Consider the following 26434-nt stretch of genomic DNA (forward strand, 5'->3'; position numbering starts at 1 on the left):
GGCTTCAATGGATGTGACCTTGCTCTCTCACTTGTATGAAAACCAAATCAGTGCATCACACAGAATTGCAGCAAGTGGTGCTAACATGCCTCACACTAGCTGGCAGGTGTGTGAAATTATCTAACATAAGATAGATGATAATAGTCTGATCTTTGGCTTGTTTAAAAAACGCATCCAAACCTCGTTCCCGCAGCCTCTCTCTCCTATAACAACCAACCCCCCTTCTCACTGTCTCGCATCTACATTCCTGCTTTCTAATCCCCTTGACTGAAGTGCAGAAGACCTGGTGGCTGCAGGGCGCGTGACAGGACGAGAAGTAAATTAGAGAGTGGAGAAAGGCGCTCGAGATGAGGGAAGGAATGAAAAATGAGAGAGTGCCTCTCGAGCTGCAAACACAGAGAGAAAGAGATGAGAGCAGCTAAGAGAAAAGACAGTTCGATGAAAAAAAGTGGGAGCAATACCATTAATTAAAAATCCATTTTTTATTAGACAAAATAATTAAAATAAAAAAGGTCAAGAAACTTCAACAAGCTGCTTTGGACAAGCAAGCAGACAGTAAGCCCATCATCTCCTCAAGTCTTCAGAAGCATTTTGGGAAACTTTGAGTGACGCAAAACACCGACGCCCATTTTACGTCTTATTATCCGTCAAGAGAGTCCATCTCTTGTGTTATTAATTCAACAAACATGAATAAAACCAAACCACAAACTCAGATTTATCAAACTTTAACATCAAGAAATCCATCACTGTCCCACTCGGGGCATTTACCAAAATAAAAAGAGAAAAACAAACAGTCCCCCAGAATTCATTTTCATCTGTAGGTTTAATTGTCCCTATTTTTGCATTTGGTGGCTGCAGCCCTAAATAAATGGCACTTTTCACCCGCCTTTGGGCTGGTCTCATAATGGTCTGCACACTTACACAAGTCAAGAGTCTTATCAGTGCTGCTGGCAGTCAGGACAGGGTGATAACTCATTTCCAGACAGAGCCTGAGGTAGCCAAGGTGAGCAGCAGCAAACTGCAGCACAGGAACCAAAGAGTTCAAGCAAGTCCTGAATCAGAGACGGTGTGCTTTTTTCACGAGGCCAGAGTGACTGAGCAGCACACCCATGATGAAGATCTTTACTGCAAAACTAGGACTAACAACCTTCAACTAAAAAGCTAATAATAAATCTAAACCTTATATCCTATCATTAACCTCAAAAGATGCCATTTAAAAAGTAATTTTCCCATCTTGGCTGAAAGGTGAGAATATCTGTGTTGAAAACACCTGAGGACTGGAAACATTTCATGAACAACAAGTATCACGTCAGTGTAAATGCATTAATTAACTGTAATTGGTTTATTGCTTTTATGGAAGGGAAGCAGTGAATCTGAAAAAAAAAAAAACGTGTCTATGGCTTTCCTCATTGGTATGGACATGAAGTGTAAGTGTGTGTGCGCACACCTTTGTGTGTAAATACAGCGTTTTGTTCACGGGACGACAGTGTAGGGTTGATAGGGTAGAAGCTTCTGTCGTTCACTGATTGCGTAAATCCATGCAGGTTTGACAAAGTTCAGATTGCTGTTCTCCATCAGCGCCTGTAATGGAAGTGAAAGTGAAAGCAAGAGGAACAGAGAGGTCATGGAGTGTTTTTGTTGCATTACAGGGCAGAAGAGCTAAAAAGCCTTTGGAAAAGTGAAATGTCTAAATTGTTCAACTACAATTTCTTCTTCGGATGCTAAGAGGGCTTCAAATGGCTGAAAACCAATTCTGAGTCACAGTTTCAAACAGAGTCAGAGCCACATATTCCCAACAGTGCTGCACTTTCACAGGTAAAGCTAAAATACTCAGATTCCCAATTTGCTCGTATGCTTTTATTTGATTAAACCTTGTAAACTGACTGCTTACTGCTTAAAAGAAAATGGCTGGGAAGTGACAGTGTACTGGTGTTTTTTTTAAAAGAGACTTTCATAAGTGCATTTTGTATTATTGTGAGTTACAGGCTAGTTACACAAAACCAAATTCAAAGAACTAGAGGCAATGAAGACCGACTGTTGCGTCACTGAACACATCCTGGCCTCTGCTAAAAAGTTGTACTTGAGCATATTGCAAAGACTAAAGCCAACGGCCAACCGGCACTTACATTCTGCACCTGTGTGAGAGGACACAACTAGATACCAGCAGGCAGCAGTAGTCTGTATTCATTATTCAAAAAAAAACCCAAAGTGGTAGACCAACAGACAGACTCAAGACACGAGTTTACTTGTTATCACATAAACAACACAACACCCTGTTGAAAGAACAACTAATATTTACTGTGTGCTCCCAAACAAGAACAAACAACTAGGTAGCATTTCTACTAAAGATCTCAATGGAAAACAAAAAACGTATGTAATGTAACAGTTCTGTATTGATCTCAAGACCTCTTGACTTTAGATATTTGCTTTCCTTTCTCGCTTGCGTTTCTTTTATCCAGCAATGAGCTGAACTGCCAAGCAAAGGGATTTCATTTACAGCTAGGCTCAGACGTCGATTCAACATGCTAAATTGCACAGAAAAAAGCCAACATGGGCCAACAAGGGCTGACGGTGTTGGGCACACTGCAAAAACTGGGGCAACCGATGCTCACTAATGACCTGAAACTGACCAACACATGACTGTCAGCTTGGTGTGTCAGGACCCTGAAATTTCCTGAAGCAATTACCTTCACAAAATCTTGCTCATTGGAGCAAACAATAAAAACATGCATGCACACATGCTAAAATCCACATAAACAGAAATGTTCGATGTTCTTAAGCTGCTGTTAGATATCAATATTAGGCGAAAAGAAGCAAGGACTCAACTCACGTCTTCAAAGGAGTCGTGCCACCCTTCACTGGTCACAACAAACTGCACCTTCTCTGTCATGTAGTCCTCAATTAGTCTAAAGCAGAGAAAATATCATGTTTTTACAGATTTACAGCATACAAATTGTAATGGGTTACTTCTAGAAGTTTTTCTCACCCATTAAAGGCAACAATGTATCTCAACAGCAGGCGCCTCTCGTTGTTGGGGAATTTACCGTAGAGGAAAAAGTGCTTTCCTTTCAGGAAGTCTGGAAGAAAAATGAGAAAATTGGAAGTGAATGGAGCAGAAGAGTGCCACTGATGACAACACGATGTGTAGGAGGAGTAATTATAGGTGCTCTTTGATAAAGGGGAGAGAAAAGCAAAGCACCAAAGAAAACACAGAAAAACAGTGCCCTCTTTGACACTTGTGTGGCGTTCCTGAAAGGCAGAAAGCCATCCAATTACTTTCTGTCTGTGTTCGCAACATCCGAAGAGTAAGGGAGGACATCTGTTCCTGTGATAGCAACAGACAAAAGAGGGACATGAGGACTTGGAGACAAGAACAAAGAGAGACCTACCTGGGAGCTCAGGGATGGGGTGATCCTCTTCAGCCTCAGCGTCTGTGTTTTCATCTGTCGACCCCCCGTAAGGATCCTCCTGGTTCGCTATCTTTCCTTCTGCTGCTGCTTTTTTCTGTCTACTCTCATTTTCCACCCTATTACAAGGACAGAAAAAAGGGACATGCTGTATCGTTAATGCTACATGGCTCCATGTCTGCTTCTCAAGAGAGAAGAAGAATAAGAAACCTTTCTGCTTGTCATCTATGTTACTTTTTTGTCTTGTCCCCGCACTACCTCTAATTTTTAGTAAGAGTTAAAGCTAATACTGCACTGTTGAAAATCACTCTGTATGGGCCATCAGACTATATCAGTTAGAAAATTAAATGCAACCATATCCTTATTAAAGAAAGAAAAGTTGGTAAATTACACTGACGAGTACAAAAGCAGCTCTTTTAAAGAACCATTAACAACCAGTCCATCAGCAATTTAGTGGTGATCTCCCAAATCCTTTTGTTTCATTGATTTTTTTAGAGATAATCTTAAAATGGAAAACTAGAATGAACATGGATGAGACAGATGCAAGGCCACATTGACCTTTGACCACCAAAAACTTAACAGTTCTTTAGTTCAGTATCATTCATGTGATATCGCGCTTACGAGATGAAACAGATGGACAGACAATGCAAAAACATAATGCCTGCAGAGGTATAACAACTTCAAACCAAACTGTGGTCACTTGGGGGGAGTGGAACAAGTTCTAAACACAACACTGACAGATAAGGACATGTATCCATATGACTTTATTTTGCGAGCACCAGTGTCTCTCTTCAATTGATCCCAGTGAGTGGAGAGCCAAGAGAAAAAGCACCGTGCCCAGCATCTTTTTTGTGCAGCCACTCTGACCACTTCTAGTTGAAAATCTCTGAACTTTTCAGAAAGGCGCTGGTGTCGTCACTGTCAATCACTTACAGTTTATTCTTATTGTATGATAAGTCAGTCAGAAACTATCACAATAAAAACAGAAGAGCCAAAGCTTGGCAGACTGGCCGGAAACTAAATGTTGCACGTAACTGTCGTGCCTCTATCAGCATACACGTTGTTGTAGTCACCACTTTTCTGCCAAAGAAAACACCATGAGGACACGCGTCCCAGTGTTGCTAATTAAACATCCAGCAGATAAAGAGCAACAATAGCATTCATTTGGAATAATGTTTCTGAGCACCACATACATTTAAGTCTAATACTCACTCTTCTTTAGCTTTATTTTACTCTGCACCAACTCCTGAGGGAGATATCTGTCTCTTAAGCTGATAAATGTTTAATCAAGCTCTCCAGCTGGTTGGCAAATGTCTGCTGTTTGATGCTGGTCAGGTAGAGTACAGTGAGATTTTAGACCTTTTTGTAGGAAACTAATTAGAGCAGTGAAACCAAGTCAAAAAGCTGCAGGTTGTAAAACCAAAACAATGAGCTGACAGATGCAAAACTGCCTTATAGAACTGAGGAAGTCTGCAGAGTCTGGTGATAATTATCTATGGGTTTAAGTTGCTTTGGGGAAAAGCACAAATAAGGTTTCCACAAAGACTTTTCTCAGTTCCTTAGTGCCATATTTCAGTGTGAGTTCAACCCTAAAATGAAGCAAACCCTTCAGCCACCACTTTACATCAACGATGCCCCTGTTGTAACATCAGATTGTTGGCAATTCAGATCTCAGATTCCCTCTCCTGATTTCTAAACACCAGTTGTGTCTTTTAGGCAAAGGCACGAAAGACACTATACTTTATGCAATGCCTTAAAAAACATGGAATGTCCATAAAAAGGCTACCGTAGCCAGCATTCTTACTGGTAGCATACTGGTGTGACTTGACAACCTGACTGAACAAGACCCCAAACAGCTGGAGAGGAAAGTAAAAACAGCATAAAAAATTAAAGGAACATCACTGCCATAGACTCAGGACATTTTCATGTCCCGCTGTAAAGAAAGGCCCCAAGTATTATAGAGGACAAAAGCCACCCAGCACACAGTGTGCTCTCATTTCTTCCCTCAGAGCATCAGAGCTTAGAACAGCTGCCACAAAGTCTGTTTTATATACGCAGGCAGTTAGATTACGAACAGTAAGCACTTTGCATAACATGCTGCTGTAGGGCATACAGGATATACAGCAAGCACTTTTTGAACGTATATAACAACAAACCTGAACTCTCTTCTTTAGGGGTGACTTCCAAAGTATTTTTTTTAAACTAGAGGGCTTTCTTGAAATTTATCTTATGAGAAAAAACTTACACGGATCACCAGCAGCCACCTAAAGTAATTGTGCATTTATCTCATAATTATGAAACAAAAGTCTGTTTAAATTAAAGTGGAATCATTGATTTTAAAATAAACTTATGATTTATTTTACTAGTGGAACGACAAGAGAGCTCAGATCATGTTAACAACCATTAATTACACTGAAGAACAAACCCGTCCACATCAATATCACAAACAGCATCATTGACATCATGTGTTTTGTTTACCTCTGCAGCTCATCCTCCGTGTCCACACCAGACTCATCATCCCCACCTCCTGTGAAATGAAGTGTTTATATGTCAGTAAGGTAAAAAAATAACCTAGAGCTGATGTGCCCAACTTACCTTAATGTTAGGAGAGGGCTTGTATAAAATAATGTGTGTGATACGTTTCATATATTTATGGTTAACCATATCAGTTCAAAGTTGTTGCTATTATATATGTATATGTATATGTATAAGTATATATATATATATATATATATATAGTATATCCTTGTACCTCAAATTATCATCACTGTGCTGCACACTGGCCTCAAAGGGACATTTCACCCCAAAAATCAAAATACGTGTTATCTCTCTTACTTTTAGTTCTATTTATCAAACTAGATTGTTTTGCTTTGAGTTGTTGAGTATCGGAGATATCTGCCTTTGCGATGTCTACCTTTTCTGTAATATAATGGAACTAGTTGGCACTTGGCTTGTGGTGCTATAAATGCCAAAAAATAAATGGTAAATGGACTGCACTTGTAGAATGCTTTTCAAGTCTTTCTACCACTCACATTCACATTTACGCACACATTCACACACTGGTGGCCTAGTTTACCATACATGGTACCACCTGCCAGGGGTTCAGCTTTCCTGCACAAGGATACTCAACATGTGGACCGGAGGAGCCAGTGACTGAGCCGCCTATCTTCAGGTTATTGGATTTCCCACTCTACCTCTGAGCAACAGCTGCCACCTCTGGAAATTTAACAGAAATGTCTGTTTCCAGAAATCATGACTGGGTTACTCAAGATAATCCACAGACTGTTTTGTGAGCAGTTTCAGGTAGAAACTATTTTCTTTCTACCAAACTACAACCCCCAACCGGATCACCACGCAGAAGGAAGCGTGCATCTACTCATGGACAAGAGGCTCATGGTCATGACAAGCAAGATATAAACATTAAAGGCATCCTCCTTGGCTGAGCTAGCTCACGTGGTGTTAGGTGAGCTGGCAGTCGATGCACAATTCCCTCTGCACTGTGATACGGTTAGCGGGTCTGGTTCAGTAAAGAAAATAGTTCCTGCATGAAACTACTCACAACAAGGTCTGTAGATTTTCTTGATTAACCGGGTTATGAATTCCTGAAAGAGATATTGCTGTTGAGTTTTTCCATTAATATTTTGGGGACTTGAAGCTCTACAAGCAGAGTGCCATCTAGTTCCATTGTATACGAGAGAAGATACATCGATACGGCCGATATCTCCAACAAAATGCACCTCAAACCTAAACAATCTAAAGTGATAAATAGCACTACAGGTAGGAGGAATTAGGTAGGTAAACTGCTCCTTTAATTCTAAAGCTAGCTATATATAACCAAACTTTAAACAATCTTTGTTGGCAACACTGTACATCACCACACAATCCCGTGCTGTTGAGGGGGAACAGAGAAGCAGGTCTAATTAAAATGCCGTCTCCCCTGTGGTGTGTTTGTTGGGTCAGTGCTTGTTGTGTCGCCTCACTAATGCACCATGGCACTTTACTTCTGGCCTCGCATTAACATAGAAATGAGAATCATGCACAAGTCCCTTCACAGTGATTGCATCTCCCTTCTAGTCCTGTTCGCCCTCAGATAAAATCTACAGTACTATGATGTTCTTGTCCTTTTCACGGTGGCGTTGTTGACCAATCCATTTCCAAGTGCTTCATGAAGGTGATCCTTTTTGTCTAATCCTGAGGCCCTCACATTGTCCTTCTACCCCTCTCAATTCATTCAGTCCTCTTCAGCTCCAGTGCCACCCTCCCTCTCTCCCTCCTTAGCTAGAATGAATCACTTCCTATGAGTCACAGCCACTCATACATCAGCTCTTGGATCTTTGTAATATATGAATACAGTATACATATGTATATATATATATATATATATAAAACTTACTTTCTGCTTTATTCATAAGGCTGTGGCTATGAACATTTCGGTTTGTTGTTTCCTCCTCTGTGACTAAGAATAGGTGTTCTCCTGTTTGTTTGTATCAGGTGACCCTGAGGCAGTGTTAATCAGTAAACTTCCCTTTTTTTTTTTTTTTTTTTTTAAAATTTGTTTTTTTTTCTTTTTTTAAACCTTTCTGTGCCCCCTCTGTAAATTCAAACATTTTTGCGGGCCTGTGAACGCAGCACCGACAGAACTCTTCATGAGTTCTTTTTTCCTCAACAGCAGTTTGTGTTGTTTGAGTAATGGGGAGGACAACTGATGATCTGCCGATCCAGTCAAAGTCCATCCAGTCAAAGCTGATCTGATCAAATGTATAATAGAGAGCAAACTTTAACACCCAATTAGAGTTTGCAGTTAAGTTTTGCTTTCACTGTGCCTGACATTGTGCTGCTCCATCTGTGCCCAGAGTATGCTCTGTGCTCCGAGTGTGTGGTGCAATGAAAAAGCAAACAGTATGTACATTTCAACAGCGCTTCTCATGAACACAACTTTAAAAATATTAAATGATTATGCAGCAAATGTTTTGATCATGTTGGGCCAGCACCAAAAAATAAATGTGAGGTAAACCTTATGTGTAAACAACAAATCTGCTCTTCAAACAACTGTATTCATTAATGTTTCTCATAAAAATCTTAACTTTCCAAGATAACATTTAAACACATCATAATGATACATTTTTTCACCCAGTACTGAATATTACTGAATAGAGCTTGAACGCATCATAAGGTAACCTTCGTAATCCAAGTGTTTCCTCCAAGTTCAAAATGACACTTAATTGCACTACAATAAATAAGGCGGCCCACTTAACTCAGAACAAAATGCTTGTTTTAACCCTTCAACAGGCAGGTAATTTTACTTTTGTGAACATTTTTTTGTTTGTTACTTTCCACTTGAACTGTATCCAAACACGAAGTGCCTCTTTGATCTTGGCTGTCGCTCCTTTGTTTCCTACTATTTCATCTTTTTCACATCCTTCCCCTATCATTACACCCTGTCGCTCTGCCTGTCTCAGATTAACTTCGGCTATATGTCAATCGAAAAATGCAATTTAAGACTCCTGTAGCCACTTGTCAGAACGAGCTGCTTTCTCTTTCATCCCAACAACAGTTTCTATAGCGGGCAAGTCAGTGTAGTGTACTGAAGTGGCAACACTGAGCAGGACTCTCTATCAAAGTAGTTATAGTCACACCTGGTTGATCCACATCAGTGGAGCCAGCATACTCATCATCGTCATTCCTCTTCTCTGGTGTCTTTTTGGGGGTCACTTGTCTCTCGTGCTTCTGCGGAGTCTGCAAGGACAGCATGGACAGACGGTTAAAACTGACTGTTACAAGCTGTAAACATTAGATCATTTTTATATAAGGTTCACTTTAAAAAAAATCACCTTTGTGTCAATTTCCTCTTCACTCTGGTCGTCCTCTTCCATCTCGCTGTCTGAACTCGACTCTGCTCCATCCATCAAATACCTGGGGCAAGACAAAGAATGGGTGAACAAAATGTGTCACTATGATTAAAGGCCAGAAGATCAAGCAAGCCTGAACAATATATCTTGCTCCCAATCAGCTTTACTTGTGTTTTAAAACAGCAGTGGGCCATTGTCAGGCAACCGTGGAGCAAAGGCAAAGGCAAAGAGTAAAGGAAATCGTTTTCACTACATGTTCAATGTTGTGATGTTGAAAACATTGCCAATGCCTGTGTATTAAATATTTTGCAGATTGCCTGCTGGGAGACGAATTGAATCTACTGCAGGAGGAGAAACTTTTCAACCAAACATAAGAACAACCCAGTCACAAATCAGGCTTTGTCCCTGTATGCCCTCAACTCTGCTTTCCTGTTTGACAGTCACTCTTGGTTAAGAGACAGCCACCATGGGCAGCAGTAATATAACATCTTTACAACAAGACACCAGTCATGGATCAAAGGCTACATTCTCATATCAAGAAAATGTATCCAAAATCTGCTTTTTTTTAATCTCCTGATGATACAGATTTGATTTTTTCAGAGTAGTGGAAGAAGAATTTTGATCTTTTCCCTTTAGATCTTGGCCACTTTCCCATGTGGTCCTAATTTAGGTACATATCTGATCACTGGCCATGAGACCACTGTGAGAACGGTCATGCTGGAATTCATGTGCGTTTTTCCCATACAGCCATGGTATTTCCAACAGATGAAGGGAGTATGGTGTTAGCAGAGACACAGGCACTATCTGTAATGATCTCTGCAATGGTTAAGAGAGTGTGGGGAAATATAAAAAAAGCCAAATGTTCCAGACGTGTGAGGGAGGGTTGAATGAGGATGTGACATTTCTCCTCCCCCTCTCAATACACTCCCCTCAAGCCACTATGAAATCACCTGAAGATTATTAGCTTGAAAGTGTGCCGACAAAGTGCAAAGAGTAAAAATATCACTGTTCAGGTGTAATTATTTCCACTCACACAGCAGGAAGACATTTCACTGACCTATGTTTATTAGTTTCATAAAACTCTAGTGTCCAGAAAATGATGAAAAAGGACAATGTAGGTGAGGGGATTGCTGCAATATCCGTGTCTCTTATGGCAATAAGTGCTGTTACTGTGAAAATAGACCAACAAGCTTGATATGCTCTGTTAAAAGAGAACTGGAGACACTAGTGGTTTTCGAGAGCTGGTAAAAAACAAGTTATACCAAAGCGGAAACTTCGTTTACATTTGAACCGCATCAATACCATGTTCTGGTAACTGGAAATTAATCATGAACCAACTGAACCTGTTTTGGCACTTAACTGTATCTATAATAACCATAGTAGTTGACTAAAATGTAATTCTGCTCCTCTGCTCTTTTCTAATCACACGTAGAGCTTATCTTCTATCTTTGTCTTTCTAGCTGCTTTTGTGTGTGTGTGTGTGTGTGTGTGTGTGTGTGTGTGTGTGTGTGTGTGCGCGCGCATGTGCATGCTTGCATTATTTAATAGGGGTGGGAATCACCAGAAGCCTCATTATACAATGCAATATTATTGCAGTTTTAAATGTGTTAAAAAAGCTGAGTTTAATTGATATTAAATACTTTGCAATTTGCAACTTTTTTCAACTAAATTATGTCCCCAAAGGAAAACTCACTGTTTTATATGAGATAAACTTTTTCAGTCTGTTTATCCCACTCGTCATTTTAATTGCAGCAAATTGTATCTTGTGGAATGAAAGCAAGCTACAAAGTTTAATTTGTATTATTATCATAATATTGTGATGTATCAGTTTCCTCCCCCTCCCCTTATACATAATGTGGAAACGAAAATAGACCAGGCGCCAGAATTATCACAGAAGATCTTTACTGTAGTGACAGTTTTGCTCAGTGGGAAGCCAACGGGGCGGCCAACGGGGCGGCCAACGGGGCGGCCAACGGGGCGGCCAACGGGGCTCCGTGGCTGGCTATGGGATGCTACATCTTCATGTCTGAAGTTGAACATGGTGGCTCCTCGAGCCCCTGGAAACCACTCAGAACTCAGAGGCTGGCAACATTGTGGCACGTGCCTCTTTTGTATTAACGCTGCGTTTTTACCCAGGTAACCTCTCAGGTACCACAATTTGGCACAGATGAATTAAACGCAAGTAGGTAGTCACTAGTACTGACGTTATTTGGTCTGTAACTTGTTGACGTGAAGTTAATATTTGTGCCAAATTTGAAAACGTTTCCTCAAAATGTTGAGATATCGCTTTCATGAGAATGAGACAGACGAGGTCGCAGTGGCCTTGACCTTTAACCTATGACCACCAAAATGTAGTTAGTTCTTAGTCGAGTCCAAGAGAACTTTTGTGCCAAATTTGAAGAAATTCGAGGCCTTCTTGAGGTATCGCATTGACAATTAGGGGACGGATGGACGAACAACCAGAAAACATAAAGCCATTAAGGCTATCGCCAACGTTGAGGGGAAAAAAAAAGACAAAAATTCACCACATTCAGTCTCTCAGCTCATTAAATATAAAAATGTATGTTTGTTTGGAGGCTGACTTCGCTCCGGATGATGATCAAAGGGGTTTAAATGAACTTACCTAGAGTTCAAACAACTAATTTAATAATAGATGAACAGAAAGTTAATCAGTAAAAATGTTGATATTAGTCAAACTCAAGCTTTAAGCAAAAATGCTTATTCAAGCTTTTCCAAAAGGAGAATTTGTTGCTTTTGTTTTTCATCTACTTTCCATCATGACAAACTGACACTTTTACACTCAACACTTTTGGCTCTGAATACCTCAGAAAGCAGTGAATAACTTTTAAGTAATGAGTTTTTGTGTGTGATTAATTTGCATTTTCCATAGTGAAATCATGGTGCTGATATTTTGGCTCAGAGATGCAAACTATTTAACAATTCCTGCTGGGATATTGCAACTGAGCCTTGATTTAATGAGAAATTTGTTTACTTATTCAGCTCTATTGTGATGGGATGTTGTAGAGCTGCTTGAGTGTTCTCTTTCTGTCTATCACTGGATCCTCACCGATGGGATTACAGCTATGGGGTATGCATTTCTAGGGTGCTTCGCTGATGTCACAATCTCTTTAATATACACGCTACACAGTACCAATGCATGGCGGGAGCTGAAGCAGTGAATTTGCTTGCAGATGCATGGGCAAATCGTTTGTGTGCATGATGGAGCAACTGTTTGAGTGTGTGCGTATTTGTTTGGGCACTTGTTATCATCAAAGTAAGTGGTCCCTTTAATTACCCATAGCAGATGCAGCTTTTAAATAAAGGATACATCATCAAAGCTGCACACTCCACGCGCTGCACAATAGCAGTGTTGGGTAGGGGAATGGATTATTCTGACAACAAGAGAGGGGGGAAGGCGGGGGAGAGGGATCTTCGACACAATCAGAAAGCGAGCATGAGGGAGAATGATGACACAGGCTGCAGCAAACTTCTCCTTTCAATACACTTTTTGAGAGTCTTATGGTAATGATCAGATCTAATAAAAGCACCATGTTGTGTGTAATCACCATCCAGGATTTAAAACACTCACCACACTACTCTCTCAGACTCTTTACATAGCTTATATGCACAATGTGGCTGTCCAGAATAATCCCATCAAAACACAACTCTGTCCGTTTTTCATTTCTGGCTTTGCAGACAAACATAAGTAAAAATTGAATTCTTTTTACCCAGTCTTATAACCAGATTTATCATGCTGGTACTGGATGCCAAAAAAATCTTTGAAATGACAGTCACATTTATAGTCACATGAAACACACCAATAAAAAGTTTGAGACAGTACCCAATGTGTCTGCAACCTTTTTTTAAATGAAAACCTTCAAAATCCAAAGTATATTCTTTTTAAAGGCGTATTTTACTGCTGGGAAGATGGTCTTTTCATAAAACTGGGCTGTCTATGCAATAGACAGATGCAAATACTTTTGAAATTGGTGCTACATGACCAGAACACAACAAAGGAAATGGGCTATGACATTTGCTTTTGCTCAAGATATAGAAAAGCTACAACTACCAGAATGCACTTTGCTGCACGAGACCGTTCCCACTGGTGGGTGAGTTGTTTTTATCTGCAAACAATGCTGAAGTTGGGTGGTTACAAAAGGTCTTGTATCATAGTTAAACAGTGCACTAAAATCAGGGTTGTCACACATTTTCATGGACAAAATTTCAAAACGTTTCCCCGACTTTTCAAGGACCCATAAAATATTTTTTTAATGCTCTACTTGCCCATAATTGTAATTTCAGCAGGAAGAGGTGGAACGCAGGGAGGAAACGAGGAAACATACGAGATTTTTAACAAACGCTGTGACACAAGCACGTCTATTAGGGCTATGTTACGTTGACAGCTAGAGAAACATATAACCTACAACGTTAACTACGGAAGATTAGTGTGACAATTTCATTACACACCATAAAATGACTTTTTCATGACCGGGGAAACCCTGTAAAATATCTTTATGAAAGCACTTTGGGTGAGAAATAGGCAATGCAGTAGCAGAATCTTGGGTCATTTTTAATCAGCATGGCTTAGTTTTACAGTTTGATCTGAGTTTGAGAGAAAGAGAGAGATGTCTCTCTCTCTCAAACTCATCTGCTTGCATACTCTTTGTTTCCGAGGTGTTGGGCATTAAAAAAATGCAATTATACAAACTGTAGTTGGAGCAACAACCAGAGAGTGGAATTTTATCACAGTTCATTTACAGATACTTCCTACGTCATTATGATAAACAGAAATCAGCCGAGTATCCCTTTGACTTCATATGAGATGAAGGAAAACATCAAATCCTCACATCTTAGATGCAGAAATCAGCAAATGTTTGCCATTTTTGCTTGAAAAATAATGAAAGATATCTATCTCTCCATGTATCTATCTATCTCAAGATGAATTAATTCTCTGAATATCTACCAATTAATTTTCTGTTGATCAGCTAATCAACGAATTGCCTGAGCTCCAAATTCAAATGTTTCATGCTACAAACATATATTTGAGAGTATATAGATACATGGAGAGAAAGATAGATGTCTATATATATATATGTGTGAGAGTAACACCACCAACTTAAGCCCCTTTTGGATACATGCACTGCATTCTATAAATGAATAGGTAATTTGTTGTTGATGAAAAAGACCCACTTGTTTTTCTGTAAATGTCACACTGGCAATCTGACAGGACTGGGACTATAAATATTTCCGTTATACTTCCTCCACAGCTCAAATCTGAATTCAATACTGTTACATTTCTAATTAAGCATGACTTCCTGTAGGCAAAAGAAAATCTGTTACAGCACAAAAATAGGGATTACAAAGACAAATATAAGCACATTTGAGCTATGCATCTGCACCTCTGGGCTGTGTAAAAATAGGCAGTGAATGTGTCTATCCATCTTAGAAGCCATAAAGCTGATGAAAAATTTGATTTAAGGTCTCTATGGGGTTTGACTTGTTCGAGGTGAGGCTAGCAGTTCCCTCCAGGGCTGATGATCATCGTCAATCATCCATGTAGATACACAAAGGTTCAACTACAAGATTAGTTTCCAAATCGATCAATGATGAAGCATGTACGAGAACTGAAAGCTCTTTCTTCCTTGATGTTAGAAGGAAAAATGACAAGAGTTCACTTTGTTTTTGGTGTACATGGTAAACATTTGAATGAAATTATAGCCACAAGTAAACTAAATGTTTAGGTGTTTGCTGATGTTCTTTCACTTAGGTTAGGTTTTAGCCACGTAGCTTGAAAAAATGCTTGATTTCGAGTCTTTAGGCAGTCTGTGATCTCCTTAATTTAAACTTATCAGTCATTGTAAGTTTTTTTTTTCTCAGCAACTCAAAATCAAAGTTTTAAGTAATTTCTCTCATGGTTCAATGAGATTTCTACAAATACAGTAAATGAATCTATTTTCCTTAGCTGTATCTTGTACAGACTTGTTGTTGACACCTTATTTTAAAGGTGGATGTAGGCACGCGTATCCTGAGCTGTTTCAAAGTAGTAACCAATAAAGGTGAGAATACGGGGAAAACTTAGGCAGCAGCTGCTTGGACCATGGAACTGCGAGTGATGGCTGGTTAGACCGCAGTCCTTTACTCTGTCACTTCCTGTGCTTCTCCGGTGGTCCAGAGGCGTTAGATGTCTCTGCATCGCCTCAGCCATCAGGTTGATGGTATTTATTTCTTTCAAAGAATTTTTGAAAAATTGCATCTTCCGTAAGTTTTCATGCTACAACTGAAGCATAAAATGTACAGTCTTTGAAAGATAAACAACTATGAAAAGAGAAACAACCTTTTACGCAGAATCAGTGTCACAACATTCAGAAACACACCTCTTAAACCGACTTTGGTTAAAGGGCATTATCTCAACCCTAAATGGCATATCTTAATACCTCTCTCTATATTTTTTTTTATCAAGAAAAATTCATAAATAAAATCAATCATTCCTAGTAGGGTCGAACGGGCAGGGCTGGCCACCCAGCCCCCGACATAATGGTAAGAAAAGAAAGAATATTAGTCTGTATAATATAAATGTATAATAATAACTATGTGATAATTTATTAAGTCATTTTTAAAACAAAAATGCAAATCAAATGTGAGAATTTTCTGCTTTTCTTGATTTACATGAAAATAAAATGAATATTTTTTTGGATTCTAGACTGTTGCTCAGAAAAAACCAAACATTTGATGTTGCCCCGAGCCTGAGCAATATGTGATGGCTATTTTTTACCGTTCCTAGACCCAGCGATTAATCTTGGAAATCATCAGATTAATCAGTGATGAAAATAGTCGTTAGTTGCCGCCCTAATGAAGCTAATTAACATAAAACTGCTAAAGAAGGTAGGAACAATGTGCTGTATTACTGGTGCCCCCTTAAAACAATTGTCAGAATAGTAGAAATGTTTGGCTGTTTTGCCATGTTATGCAGCAAAAATGGTACAAAGGCAAATCTGCAGAAGCCAGCAATTAAACTGATTCTGTGTTAGAAAGTGACTCCAGAAAAATATAATTGGTTGAAAATGGACTTTCTTATTAGAGTCGATACTTTGACTTACCATATACCACATCGCTAGTTCTATACATCACTTACACTACATTTAAATGCAAGAGAAGCCTGAGACTAACCAGTTCAGATACCTTAAATGACCCCAAAGTGGTTGGAAACCAATTTATCTTCAAGCCAGACACAATCACCACAGCAGCAAGAAGAACGAAAGAATTTCTTAAATGATAAAGAAGAGCTTCATACAATGTTACACAAGTATAGAACTATTCCAATTTATCTGGACCTTTCACTGTACAAGATGAGTAATCTGGTCTACATTATTCAGTAGACACAGATTAATGTGAAACGATGACAGAAGACGTCTCAGAGCTCCCCCTGTAATGAGGCACATGATTGGAGAGCTGCTGGGGCTGCCTGGGATGAATTTGCGATCACAGCAGGCATCAGCTGCTCAAGGTTACAATGTTCTCTGTAGCAAGTGGACATCACTGCTGTGAGGGGTGTATTTTGGGACGCTTCAATCAGTGTGAGTGCTGTGCACAGATTGTACGATGTGGAGGTACAGACGTGGCTTAAGAGAGAGTATTAATCAGATGAGGGTTCACACTTTGTACACATGCTCCACACTGTAACCCGACTGTCACCCGGTGGAAACGTCCTTTAACCAAAATCTGAATCCACCCAGCTGTTCCTGTGACCAAGCTCAAGTTTTACAGGTCTGTGTTTCCAGACAAGCAGCATTGCAGTTTCACTTTCATATCATCACTACAAATTGCTCTGCTTTTTTATATATTTTGTTTTGGATTTCACCATCTCTTACCTTTTATAGGAGATCATCTGTTTCCTCTTATGGCAGTCAATCACCCATTCCTTCCGTACGATGATGCCCCCTGCTGATTTCACCTGGCTGTACTTAGGGGTGTTAGCGAAGGCACAGCTGGAGATTAATGGCATGCGCACACACACACGCACACGCACGCACACACACACACACACACACACACACACACACACACACACACACACACACAAATAGACACACATATGGTTACATCACTAAAGAGAAGATGAAAAGGGCAATACCATGCTCTGACAGCAGAGATCAAGATGCAATCACAATGAATTACTGAGAGTGCTAACAGCACTGTTACACAACCATGCAATCTGTTTCAATGTTAAAAATCAACTACAGATGAAAATCTCTCATGAGAGAGCACCCCTGAAACAATATGTAATTTGTCTCACTACTTAAACTTCGTTATACTTCAGCCATGTACATATTTTACATTTTTCTCCCAGAAACCTGTCAAAAATCAGTTTTATCCATAAAGTCTTTTTGTTCATTATCCTTTCATTTCATCTGCAAATGTTCTACAGTTTCACCAAGGATACTGTATCTTTTGGCTTATCTGTAGCTCTTTTAACTTTGTTCCGTATTTACGTCTTCATTTTCTCTTTATGAAGGCATATTTCTGAGCCGTTTCTGCCATCTGACAATTTAGCTCATTGTGAACATTGTCAAGTTTAGGCAAGTCTGTTTATTTTGCACATTTTAGTAACAAAGCAGTTCAAATAGGGACTGGGAGATACGAAAAAAAAAAACTAAACATAACAATATTTAAAGAAATATCTGGATATTAATGCTGCAACAATGCTGATTATTGATGCTTTCATAAAATATTTACGAGATTTTTTGATAATCATCAACAATGTGGATATGATGACTAAGTGGATAAAGACAAATAAAAGAAAGTTAAAGCAGTCTGTGTTCAGAAAATTAGATTCACGATATCCAGTCCATATCAAATTTCATTTCACAAGAACGTTGATATATTACCCAGTGCTAATTCAAAGTGACCAAATTCTGTGTATCTTGCAGCAGTAACTTTTGTTGTAGTGTGAGTATAACAATCTGATTTTGTTTGTGTTTTTTTGTAAAAACTGTTAAAAACCAAAATGCTGAGTTAAGTGCATTAAACAACATTGTCAATAAAACTGTACTAAGACAACAGTGTTTGGATAACTTTGCTACTACACAAACTACACTGTTCATTTAAAATAAAACAACAAAAATGGAAACTTAAATATTTGGGATGTAAGTAAATCCAAATATGTTATTCGGGAAAGCTCAAATAATGTTTATTCTATCTAAAAAAAATTTTTTAATGTGTGTGCATTATGTTTCTTTAAATATTGATGTTATTATGAAAGGCCACAAAACAAAAATGCCCTTTCTGTTTGCAACATAGGACTCATGGCAGCTGGATTTCTTTCTAACATTTCTTGTTTTTTTCTTCCTGTCTTATTTTTTCTCAAAATAAAGCTTAGATCCTGTAGTGCCCACGAACATACTACCAAGCCCACTCAATGTTATTTTAAACAGATGGAAATTTTTTTAAAAAGCTGGGATATAAATGTGACTTTAGGAAATAATAATCCCCTGAAATAAACACTTGTGGAAATATGAAAAATGTCCTTTAAAAAAAATTCAACTATTAAACTATATTGACTAATTTATACATTTATATTTACATTTATTCATTTAATTAGTTCCTATTGTTTTATTTCAGGATTTATTTGATAGGCATATAGACAGTTCATAAAATTTAGTTTTGTTTAAAATAGAGAGCAAGAGTAAGGAAAGACAGAGAAAAAGAGAGAAAAGACAAAAAGAGAGATATAAAAGTAAGCAAGTATGGCGGTATTTAGATAAGAAAATATTCTTTTCATTCATTATGTGCTACCATTAAATTAATCTGATGCTTAGAAGCCACACAAATTGCATTGCCAATGAACAATCGGTTAATATGACTGATTTAACTTATATAAACCAAGCCCACTTCCAGCCTTCTATCTGATTACAGATACGGAGACACATAATGACGTCTCTGTGGACCTCTATTCTCTGAATCAACACAAATATCCCGACAATATAATAAACCTGGAGGAAAAAGCGAGTTATGCATCAGGGCAGTTTCAGGCAAACAGTTTTCCACATACTTCCTCCTGGTTGATACTCACATGAGGTGTGTGGCGTCGGGCGTCCAGTCAGGTCGGTATTTCGCTCCCATGTCCAGAGCCTTTTCCCTCAGCTCCCCCCTAAAGGGGTTTTGGAAGCCGCTGAGGACAAACACCACCCCCTCCATCATCCGCTGGAATGGGACCTGCTGTGCGTTGGCTTTCTGTTGCTTGGGTTTTGGTTTGGACTGGCTCTCCCGCTTCTTGTCATAAGACTTCTGTGCTGGGGAAGCTGAATGCAAAATAGTGAAAGTCAAGGAAGTTTCCCAGGTGAAGAAATCATCTGTGTGCAAAAATTCAACCACTGATGCAAGTGATACCTTTCACAGTGCTGGGGCTCGGCGTGCTGGCAGGGCTCGGCTTGTGTTTGGGGGTCGCAGCTTTAACCTCAGGCGAGCCGGCTGGGCTTATTTTCTTCGAGGGTGGAGGGCCGGAGGCAGACTGCCGCTCTTTGCTGAACTCAAATTTTCTTTTCCCTGGTGGCTGTGAGGAAACAATTTATTTAATTAAGTAAAGAAATGGAAACTTTCAGACAGAATAAAATAATGTATACATGTATGTTTAAGGCCGGTGTGTTGGAGAAGACACTGCTGAATGACGAGTGGAATTAAGTAGACTCCAAACTGTCCACACTTCCATTTCATTTAATACCAGAGCACGGTTATCTGACAAAAAATGTACGTTTGATAAACATAACTCAAATGTGGCAGGTTTTTTTTTTCTTTCTGTCAGGGCTGACTGTCTGGAACAAAATGTCTCTTCAGGATGCAGAAGCAACGACGGCAGAATATTTTAGCCTTTCTAAAAAGCTTGAGAAACAACAAAAAATTGGAAGCAGAACTGCAGTTACAGGAATATTTTCTTGCCATGCACAGACATGTATTTGTGCAGCTCTTGATCTTTCTGCATTAATTTTTTCATTTTCAAAAGTCAAAGTGACATGTAGCTGATATTGACAGCGTCACTCCCCCGTGCTCCTAGTTTCACCCTCTGAATGGGCTCAGGAGGAGTACAGTATTGCATATTGAAACCAGGTAAAGTACAATTTCAAGCTGTTTTTTTCAAAGTCAATAAAAGCTGCAACTTAAGCTTCTGTACACGTAACAATTTCAATCAATAAATTGGATTTTACTACAAGAACATAAATTAATGAGCAGAGCTTTCACATATAAAGCAAAATATCTGCTGTAAAATTTAAAAACCTGATAAATAGTACGTTTTTGGCACAGAAGATTAAAAAAAACCTGATGAAAATATCTCAGCTAACTGATTTTCAACTGATGAAAAACCCTGAAACACACACATTAATTTTTATTAAAATGCAGACTGTTTTAGGCAAAACAGCTTCTCAATATGTCAGCCAGAAACTTCTTCATGTGTCGATTTCTGTTTATCTGCACTTTTTGTTTCATGTAAAGCACTTTAAACCAAGTGTCAATAGCAGTTAAAAATAAAATAAAAATTTGGCCACACTACCGTACAAATGCAAGTGGTCAGTGGTGTACCGTAACAAAGTCTTTTTACTTAAGCAATTTATAGAGTATCAGCACTTTTCTTGCTTTTTAATGTTTCTGTCAACCTGACAGAGAAGGCATCCCATGTACAAAGGCTATGTCTGCAAATTTTACTGAAGTATCTATTTATTTCTATGTGCAAAGCATTTTTGTTACCTCATTACTACAAAATAAAATTGTAAGGTATGGCCAATCAGCAGTCCCAACCTGAAAGTTTAAATTATTATAGTTTAATCACATAGGGGGGAGAGCAAACAAGTGCTCCTAAAGCCACAGTTAAGTTTTGATTTCCAATCAAGCTTGGGCCGCCTGTCAGATCAGAGGCTTCATGCTAGCGTCCACGTTATATCTGAGGATGAGACTAACTTTGTGATGGAGGCAGAAAATGGTGTCCCACAGCAGAAATGGCAAGTAATGACAAAATTACTAAAGGAGAAAGGAGAAAATGATTTGTGATACAGCAGGTAACTGTGCTGTCACTGCTCCACTGCAGTGTGTCAGACCTGGAGCTCAAGGGTTTTCTTTAAATCTTTTAAGTTGTGAAGAAGAACTTGTTTTTTCTTCAACAAAGTCCATTTTTAAGTCGGTCTACATGATAAGAAGAAATAAAATTCATATCTGTCTGATTTATGACCGCTTACACGTTTTATTAACATCATTTACTTGTACTTTTAATTTCAATACTTGATTACATTTAATATAATGAATTACTTTTGATACATATGTACAGTAAATATCAGAGGATTTAAGACATGATTTTCGAAAGTCATTTTTGGGAAAGATATCTGTACTTTTACTTAAGTATGACTTTCAGCTACTTCATCCACCTCTGCACATGGTATTTTGAGCCCTAGAAACTGGCATGTGAACTAAGAGGAGTGAAAACCAAAGCATCCCTTCATTTTCTGGTTTAAATTGATTTTTCAGACACTTTTTGGTTCTAGTAACCTTCCCAGATATAACATGGTAGTTAACACTCTGAAAAGCTACAGATCCCATCCTACGAGCTTCACTGCCTCTGCTTCGTCTACTCTGTGTACAACTCAGCTGTCCTTTCGTCTAAATGAAGTACAAAACTGCTGCTTGTTAGGGAATTGCTCTTTGCTGGCTGTCTTTTAGTGGGGAAAATGATTGTGATTTTCAGTACCTGTGGTGAGGCAGAGCTGGAGGAGGAAGCTTGGCCTGATGAGTGGGAGCTGCCGCCAGCCTGCAGTGCAGCAGCAGCATAACTCAACCTCTCATTTTGAGGAGACACTGAGGAAAGAAAAGTGCAGAGAGCTTGTGAGAAAACAAAGCAGTCTGATAATAAAGAATGCCTTTGAAATACCTCCTTCCTCCTGTCGCCTGGAACACTTAAAAAGCTTTAAATAAAGCCCAATTAGTGCTCTCTTGGTGTTTTTGAATTGCTCAATGTGATTAGCATTTTATAGTTTCGAGGACATGAAAGAATTTAAGTGGGCTTCAGCGGGTGGTAAATTTAAATTACCTTTGAGTGGAGTGCTGGACTTTGCTGCAGTGTCACGACTGAAGAAGAGACTGCCAGGCTGAAGGCTAGGACCTGGTGTAGGAGACTCATCCTTCACCCTGAACTGCCCCAACTTTGTCAGTTTCTGACAAGAGAGAAGGAAGACAAGTTTAGTGCCAAAAGAGAAGGTGAAGGGATTGACTGGAGGGATTTTTTTTCTCGATATAGCAGAAAGGTTTCAATTTAACAAATGACTTCATACATAAAGTACATAAAGTTGCGTGGTTCACCACACTGCAGTGAGATGCTGCGCCACGTTTTAGTGCCAGACGTCTTCCAGAGCATCAATAAAAGCAAAAATATAACTGCTACATATGTTAATGTCAAAGTAGAGCAGTGCTGACAATATCACAGCCACACATTTTAGCAATTGTCACATGCTTACAAAAACTAACAAGATAACGCTGTTTATTTGTTCACTGCTGGTCTGCTTTGCTTTTGTCCAAACAAATTCTCGTTGGTCGAGCAATCACTGGTGTTACTTTCAAGAGGCCATGAGTCGATCAAAGCATTTTTTACCAGCTGAAAACACCATGCGCTTTTCTGTTTTGACTCGTTGCTATGATAGTTAACATCTGCAGAAGTATAAGTGTTGGCACAAGGTAGAGATCTTGCTCTGGATAAAGGGGTGGCTGGGAGAGAGCGCAAAACCACCCGTCTATGCAGCCAGCAGTTTTAATTTCTCCTCCACTGTTGTTGTTCAGTATTTATACATGATATGACAGTTGGTCTTTGTGGCATTCGTTCCGCCCCTCCTCTACCCTGATTGGAAAGCGACATACGCAGTGATTTACCTAAAGTAAAAAATGTCTCACCTTTTGGGGATCGGGAAAAAAAACCCAAACGTGCAGCGCTCAGTGCAGAGTAGAAGCTCAATGCCTCATTTGCCAGGAACTTTAAAAATATGCTGGCCTCAGAAAAAAAAAAAAGCTTTGGTGGACACACTGTACTACCATGTAGAGTGCACTGTAGCTGATTTAGTTTATCTAGAGATAAAGTGCAGATTTGTTTTTCCCAGCTGTCGAATTGATTGATTAAAGAGTAGATAGAATTTCAGTCGACCAAGATTTTCTTTTGTTGCCTAAAGCCATACTGGTTTCTCCAACTTGCTAATTTTGTAAATGGATGTAACACTCTTACTTAAAGATGCCAGTGATAGGACAGGGTATTCAACCCCAATACTCTACTCAAAATCACAGAGTAAAAACCTCAAAGGTTTGCATTAAATGTCTGGTCACATTATCTGGTTTACTCAGTTCTTATATGGCTTCTTGTGTTAAGACAACATTTAACATTAGAGATGTTTTTCTTCTTTTGTTGAATAAAAAAGGGATTTTGTATTTGAAAATGTGAAATGTTTGTACAAAAAACATGAAAATGTGTGTATTTTTCGAAGTAGGACATCGAAAATAATTTTGCTGAAAGTACTGAAACTAAGGAATCAACTTTCAATACCCAGCCTTCATCAACTATATTCTCAGGTCTCAAGGAAACATATCAAAAGACACCGTGAATTATTGAAAGTAAGACGTGGCATGACTTACTGGGGAAGATGTTGGAGGAGGATCATTTTTGTCAGGCGGTGAATGAAACTTAACAAAGGCCACTCCGTATGCTATGTTCTACAAAGTACACACACAAAACAGCCTTAGTTCAAATCTCACAAGTAGAAACAGATATACGCTTTAAAAGAAAACTCAAATTAAGTCGTTATCTTAACTAGACTACAAAACACAACATCAACTAGTGCAGCCATGCAGTTTTAATACAGTTAGATCTGCATCATTTGTACTGTAATTATGTTGTACTGCTGCATGTTGACAGTGGTGTGAAGATATTCTAAAATGCAAATGTTTTACATTTATGAGTTAGAACGTAATTTCAGTTTGCACCCTTTTTTAAAGTGACTTTTTAAGGGCCTTACCTTGCTGTATGGCTGGCTGCACACAATTTTCACTCTGTCCCACTTCTCCTGTGCTGTGCTCTTCTGCAGCTGGTTGGGCCCAAAGAAACGCACCCGATTCATGTTGGTGCCATTACGGCTCTCCGTGGGGGACATGAAGGAAGACATAACCAACAGAACCTAAAAAAGAGTAAGATTGGCATTAAAGAATAAGCACAAAAATATGGAGTAATTACAGTTACAAGGAGATGATATCGTTTGTACTGGGTTCAGTTTGCAAGAGTACCTCATAATCCTGGTCTCTGACAGCTGAGGAGTTCCCCACCAGCACCTCGATGAAAGCCGAGCCCTCATTTCCAATGTCAATGCTGTGCACCTGCTCCTCCTTCTCGAACTGAGAGAAAAGTAAAACAGCACAGGTCAGCGGAGCTTACACAAGAAAAAAAAAGCGTTTAAAGAATGAATCAAAAATTTTAAATTTCATGGCGAAACTAAGGTACCTTTAAAATCTAGACAAAGATGAGCACAACATGTTCTTGCTTTTCAAATGTAGTTACAAGCTTTGCAGCTGTAGCATTTTAAATAAACTGGACAGGAAACTTGCTTCTGCCTAATCCCTAAAAAATTCTGTCAAGTCTGCATAACTCTCTGCAAGACAATGCAGACAGGGGGAATCCCAAAAGGACACAAATAGTATATCAACAAAGGAGAAGTGGGAGTGGATGTCAACAGATGTCAACATTTTTAATCTGTGAAAGTGTTTCGGACAACTTCTATTGCGGGCTGAAAACTCTTCTGTTCAGACAGCACCTTGGACCATAAAAAAAGGCAAAAGAAGCCCCAAACCTCTCTATTTCTCCTCAACTCTAAATGTTTTCCTTGATATTTGTCATGCATGTACATGCATGATTCTTTCTATTCTTGTTGTTGAATCCACATGGTTAAATGCATTTCTTGGTTAAGCATCAGCTAAATAAATGTTATGTCTGAAAATGGTTTTGCGTTTCAGAAGTTAGAGAAAACACTTTGCCTAACTTGGCAATAACAAAAGGCAAGCTGGACTCTAAATTCCCCTTTACATTAGAGGACAAACAGACTGAAAGGAAAGGATAGGGCAATTTAGGACATAAAGTTAGATTCGGGTAAAATTAGCCAGATCGCCACATTTTAGGAGCAGGTATCTATTGTATAGCATAGGTAAGCTTTACATCAATAATGACCGCGCATCATGTTGTGTAACCACTGCTGGGTAACACTTGTGGGAGTAAGTCTCACAGGAGGTCGAAAACATACCTGCAGAATGACTGATGTCTGCTTCTCCCCGGGTCTTGCTGCTTTCCACTTTCTGTAAGTGTCCGAGCTCAGTAGGTTTTCAGCCTTGTGAGTCTGTTTTGCATCAGGACAAGAGGTAAGTAGAAGTGAGGCTCACATTTGGCAAAAACAAACAAAACAAAAACAAAAAAAGTCAAATCTACAAACTTGGTGTCAAGGAACAAAATGTTACATCTTATAAATCCAATGCAAGTGAGAAATGAACTTACAGTGTCCTCGGTGCTGCAGGAAACGACGTGTTTGAGTTTGATTTCTGGCATGTTGTTGTTGTTGTTGATTCTCGGCAAGTTACAAATCAATTAATTATCCAGTATGAAGGACAAAAAAACAAACGGACGTCTGCTTTGCCACTAAACGCTCTTCCAGCCAGTCACTAAAATATAAAATACATAAAGTGTCCTTTCAGTGGCGGAATATTTGGCTGAGAAAACTAAAGTAAACGCGTCTTGATGCTAGTCACCGTTGGCTAACGTGATAGCATGCTAGCTAACAATAGACAGAGTGAACTTTTCCTGATTAGCTTGATGTTTTTAGCACACCTCAAGTGCTATTTGAACGAACCTTTGACACTGTTATGTACGTGACACATAGCAGCTTACTTTGGCACTACGTTATACATCAGAATACATATGTAAACCCTTTAATTTTAGGTTAAATGTGCGTGGAGGAGAACTCATATTCCCACCAAAAGTGCCCAATGTCTGTCGTGCTGTGACGCAACTTCCGCCTGTCAGCAGTTCTGTCCAATCAGAGCGTTCTGTTCTTCTTCTGCAGTTTAAATAAGCACACCATCACACCTTCATCGCCACCAATCGTTCAGGACAGAAATCCCAGCACC

General features: G+C 39.1%; 1 protein-coding gene across 1 annotated transcript; it reads right to left on the bottom strand.

Annotated features, from left to right (window-relative positions):
* Positions 1 to 467: 467 nt before the first annotated feature.
* Positions 468 to 26313, bottom strand: xrcc1 (X-ray repair complementing defective repair in Chinese hamster cells 1). Its single transcript, XM_042490758.1, has 17 exons — positions 25806 to 26313; positions 25558 to 25650; positions 24551 to 24658; positions 24286 to 24444; positions 23906 to 23983; positions 22323 to 22446; positions 21984 to 22090; positions 19643 to 19805; positions 19326 to 19554; positions 17125 to 17241; positions 9239 to 9320; positions 9044 to 9143; positions 5886 to 5934; positions 3390 to 3526; positions 2987 to 3077; positions 2831 to 2906; positions 468 to 1581 (listed from the first exon to the last, which is right to left on the bottom strand). Exons 1-17 carry the CDS (start codon positions 25854 to 25856, stop codon positions 1474 to 1476), a joined length of 1872 nt encoding a protein of 623 aa, XP_042346692.1. The 5' UTR covers positions 25857 to 26313; the 3' UTR covers positions 468 to 1473.
* Positions 26314 to 26434: the final 121 nt, after the last annotated feature.

Source organism: Plectropomus leopardus, chromosome 7 (assembly GCF_008729295.1).
Source record: "Plectropomus leopardus isolate mb chromosome 7, YSFRI_Pleo_2.0, whole genome shotgun sequence".
In the NCBI taxonomy this organism is placed as follows: Eukaryota; Metazoa; Chordata; class Actinopteri; order Perciformes; family Serranidae; genus Plectropomus; species Plectropomus leopardus.

Coding starts and splice junctions, on each gene's coding strand:
- xrcc1 (XM_042490758.1), bottom strand. CDS start 25,856: ATGCCAGAAATCAAACTCAAACACGTCGTTTCCTGCAGCACCGAGGAC. Junction 25,651..25,805: donor CCTGCAGCACCGAGGACACT/GTAAGTTCATTT, acceptor GATGCAAAACAG/ACTCACAAGGCTGAAAACCT. Junction 24,659..25,557: donor AGACATCAGTCATTCTGCAG/GTATGTTTTCGA, acceptor CTTTTCTCTCAG/TTCGAGAAGGAGGAGCAGGT.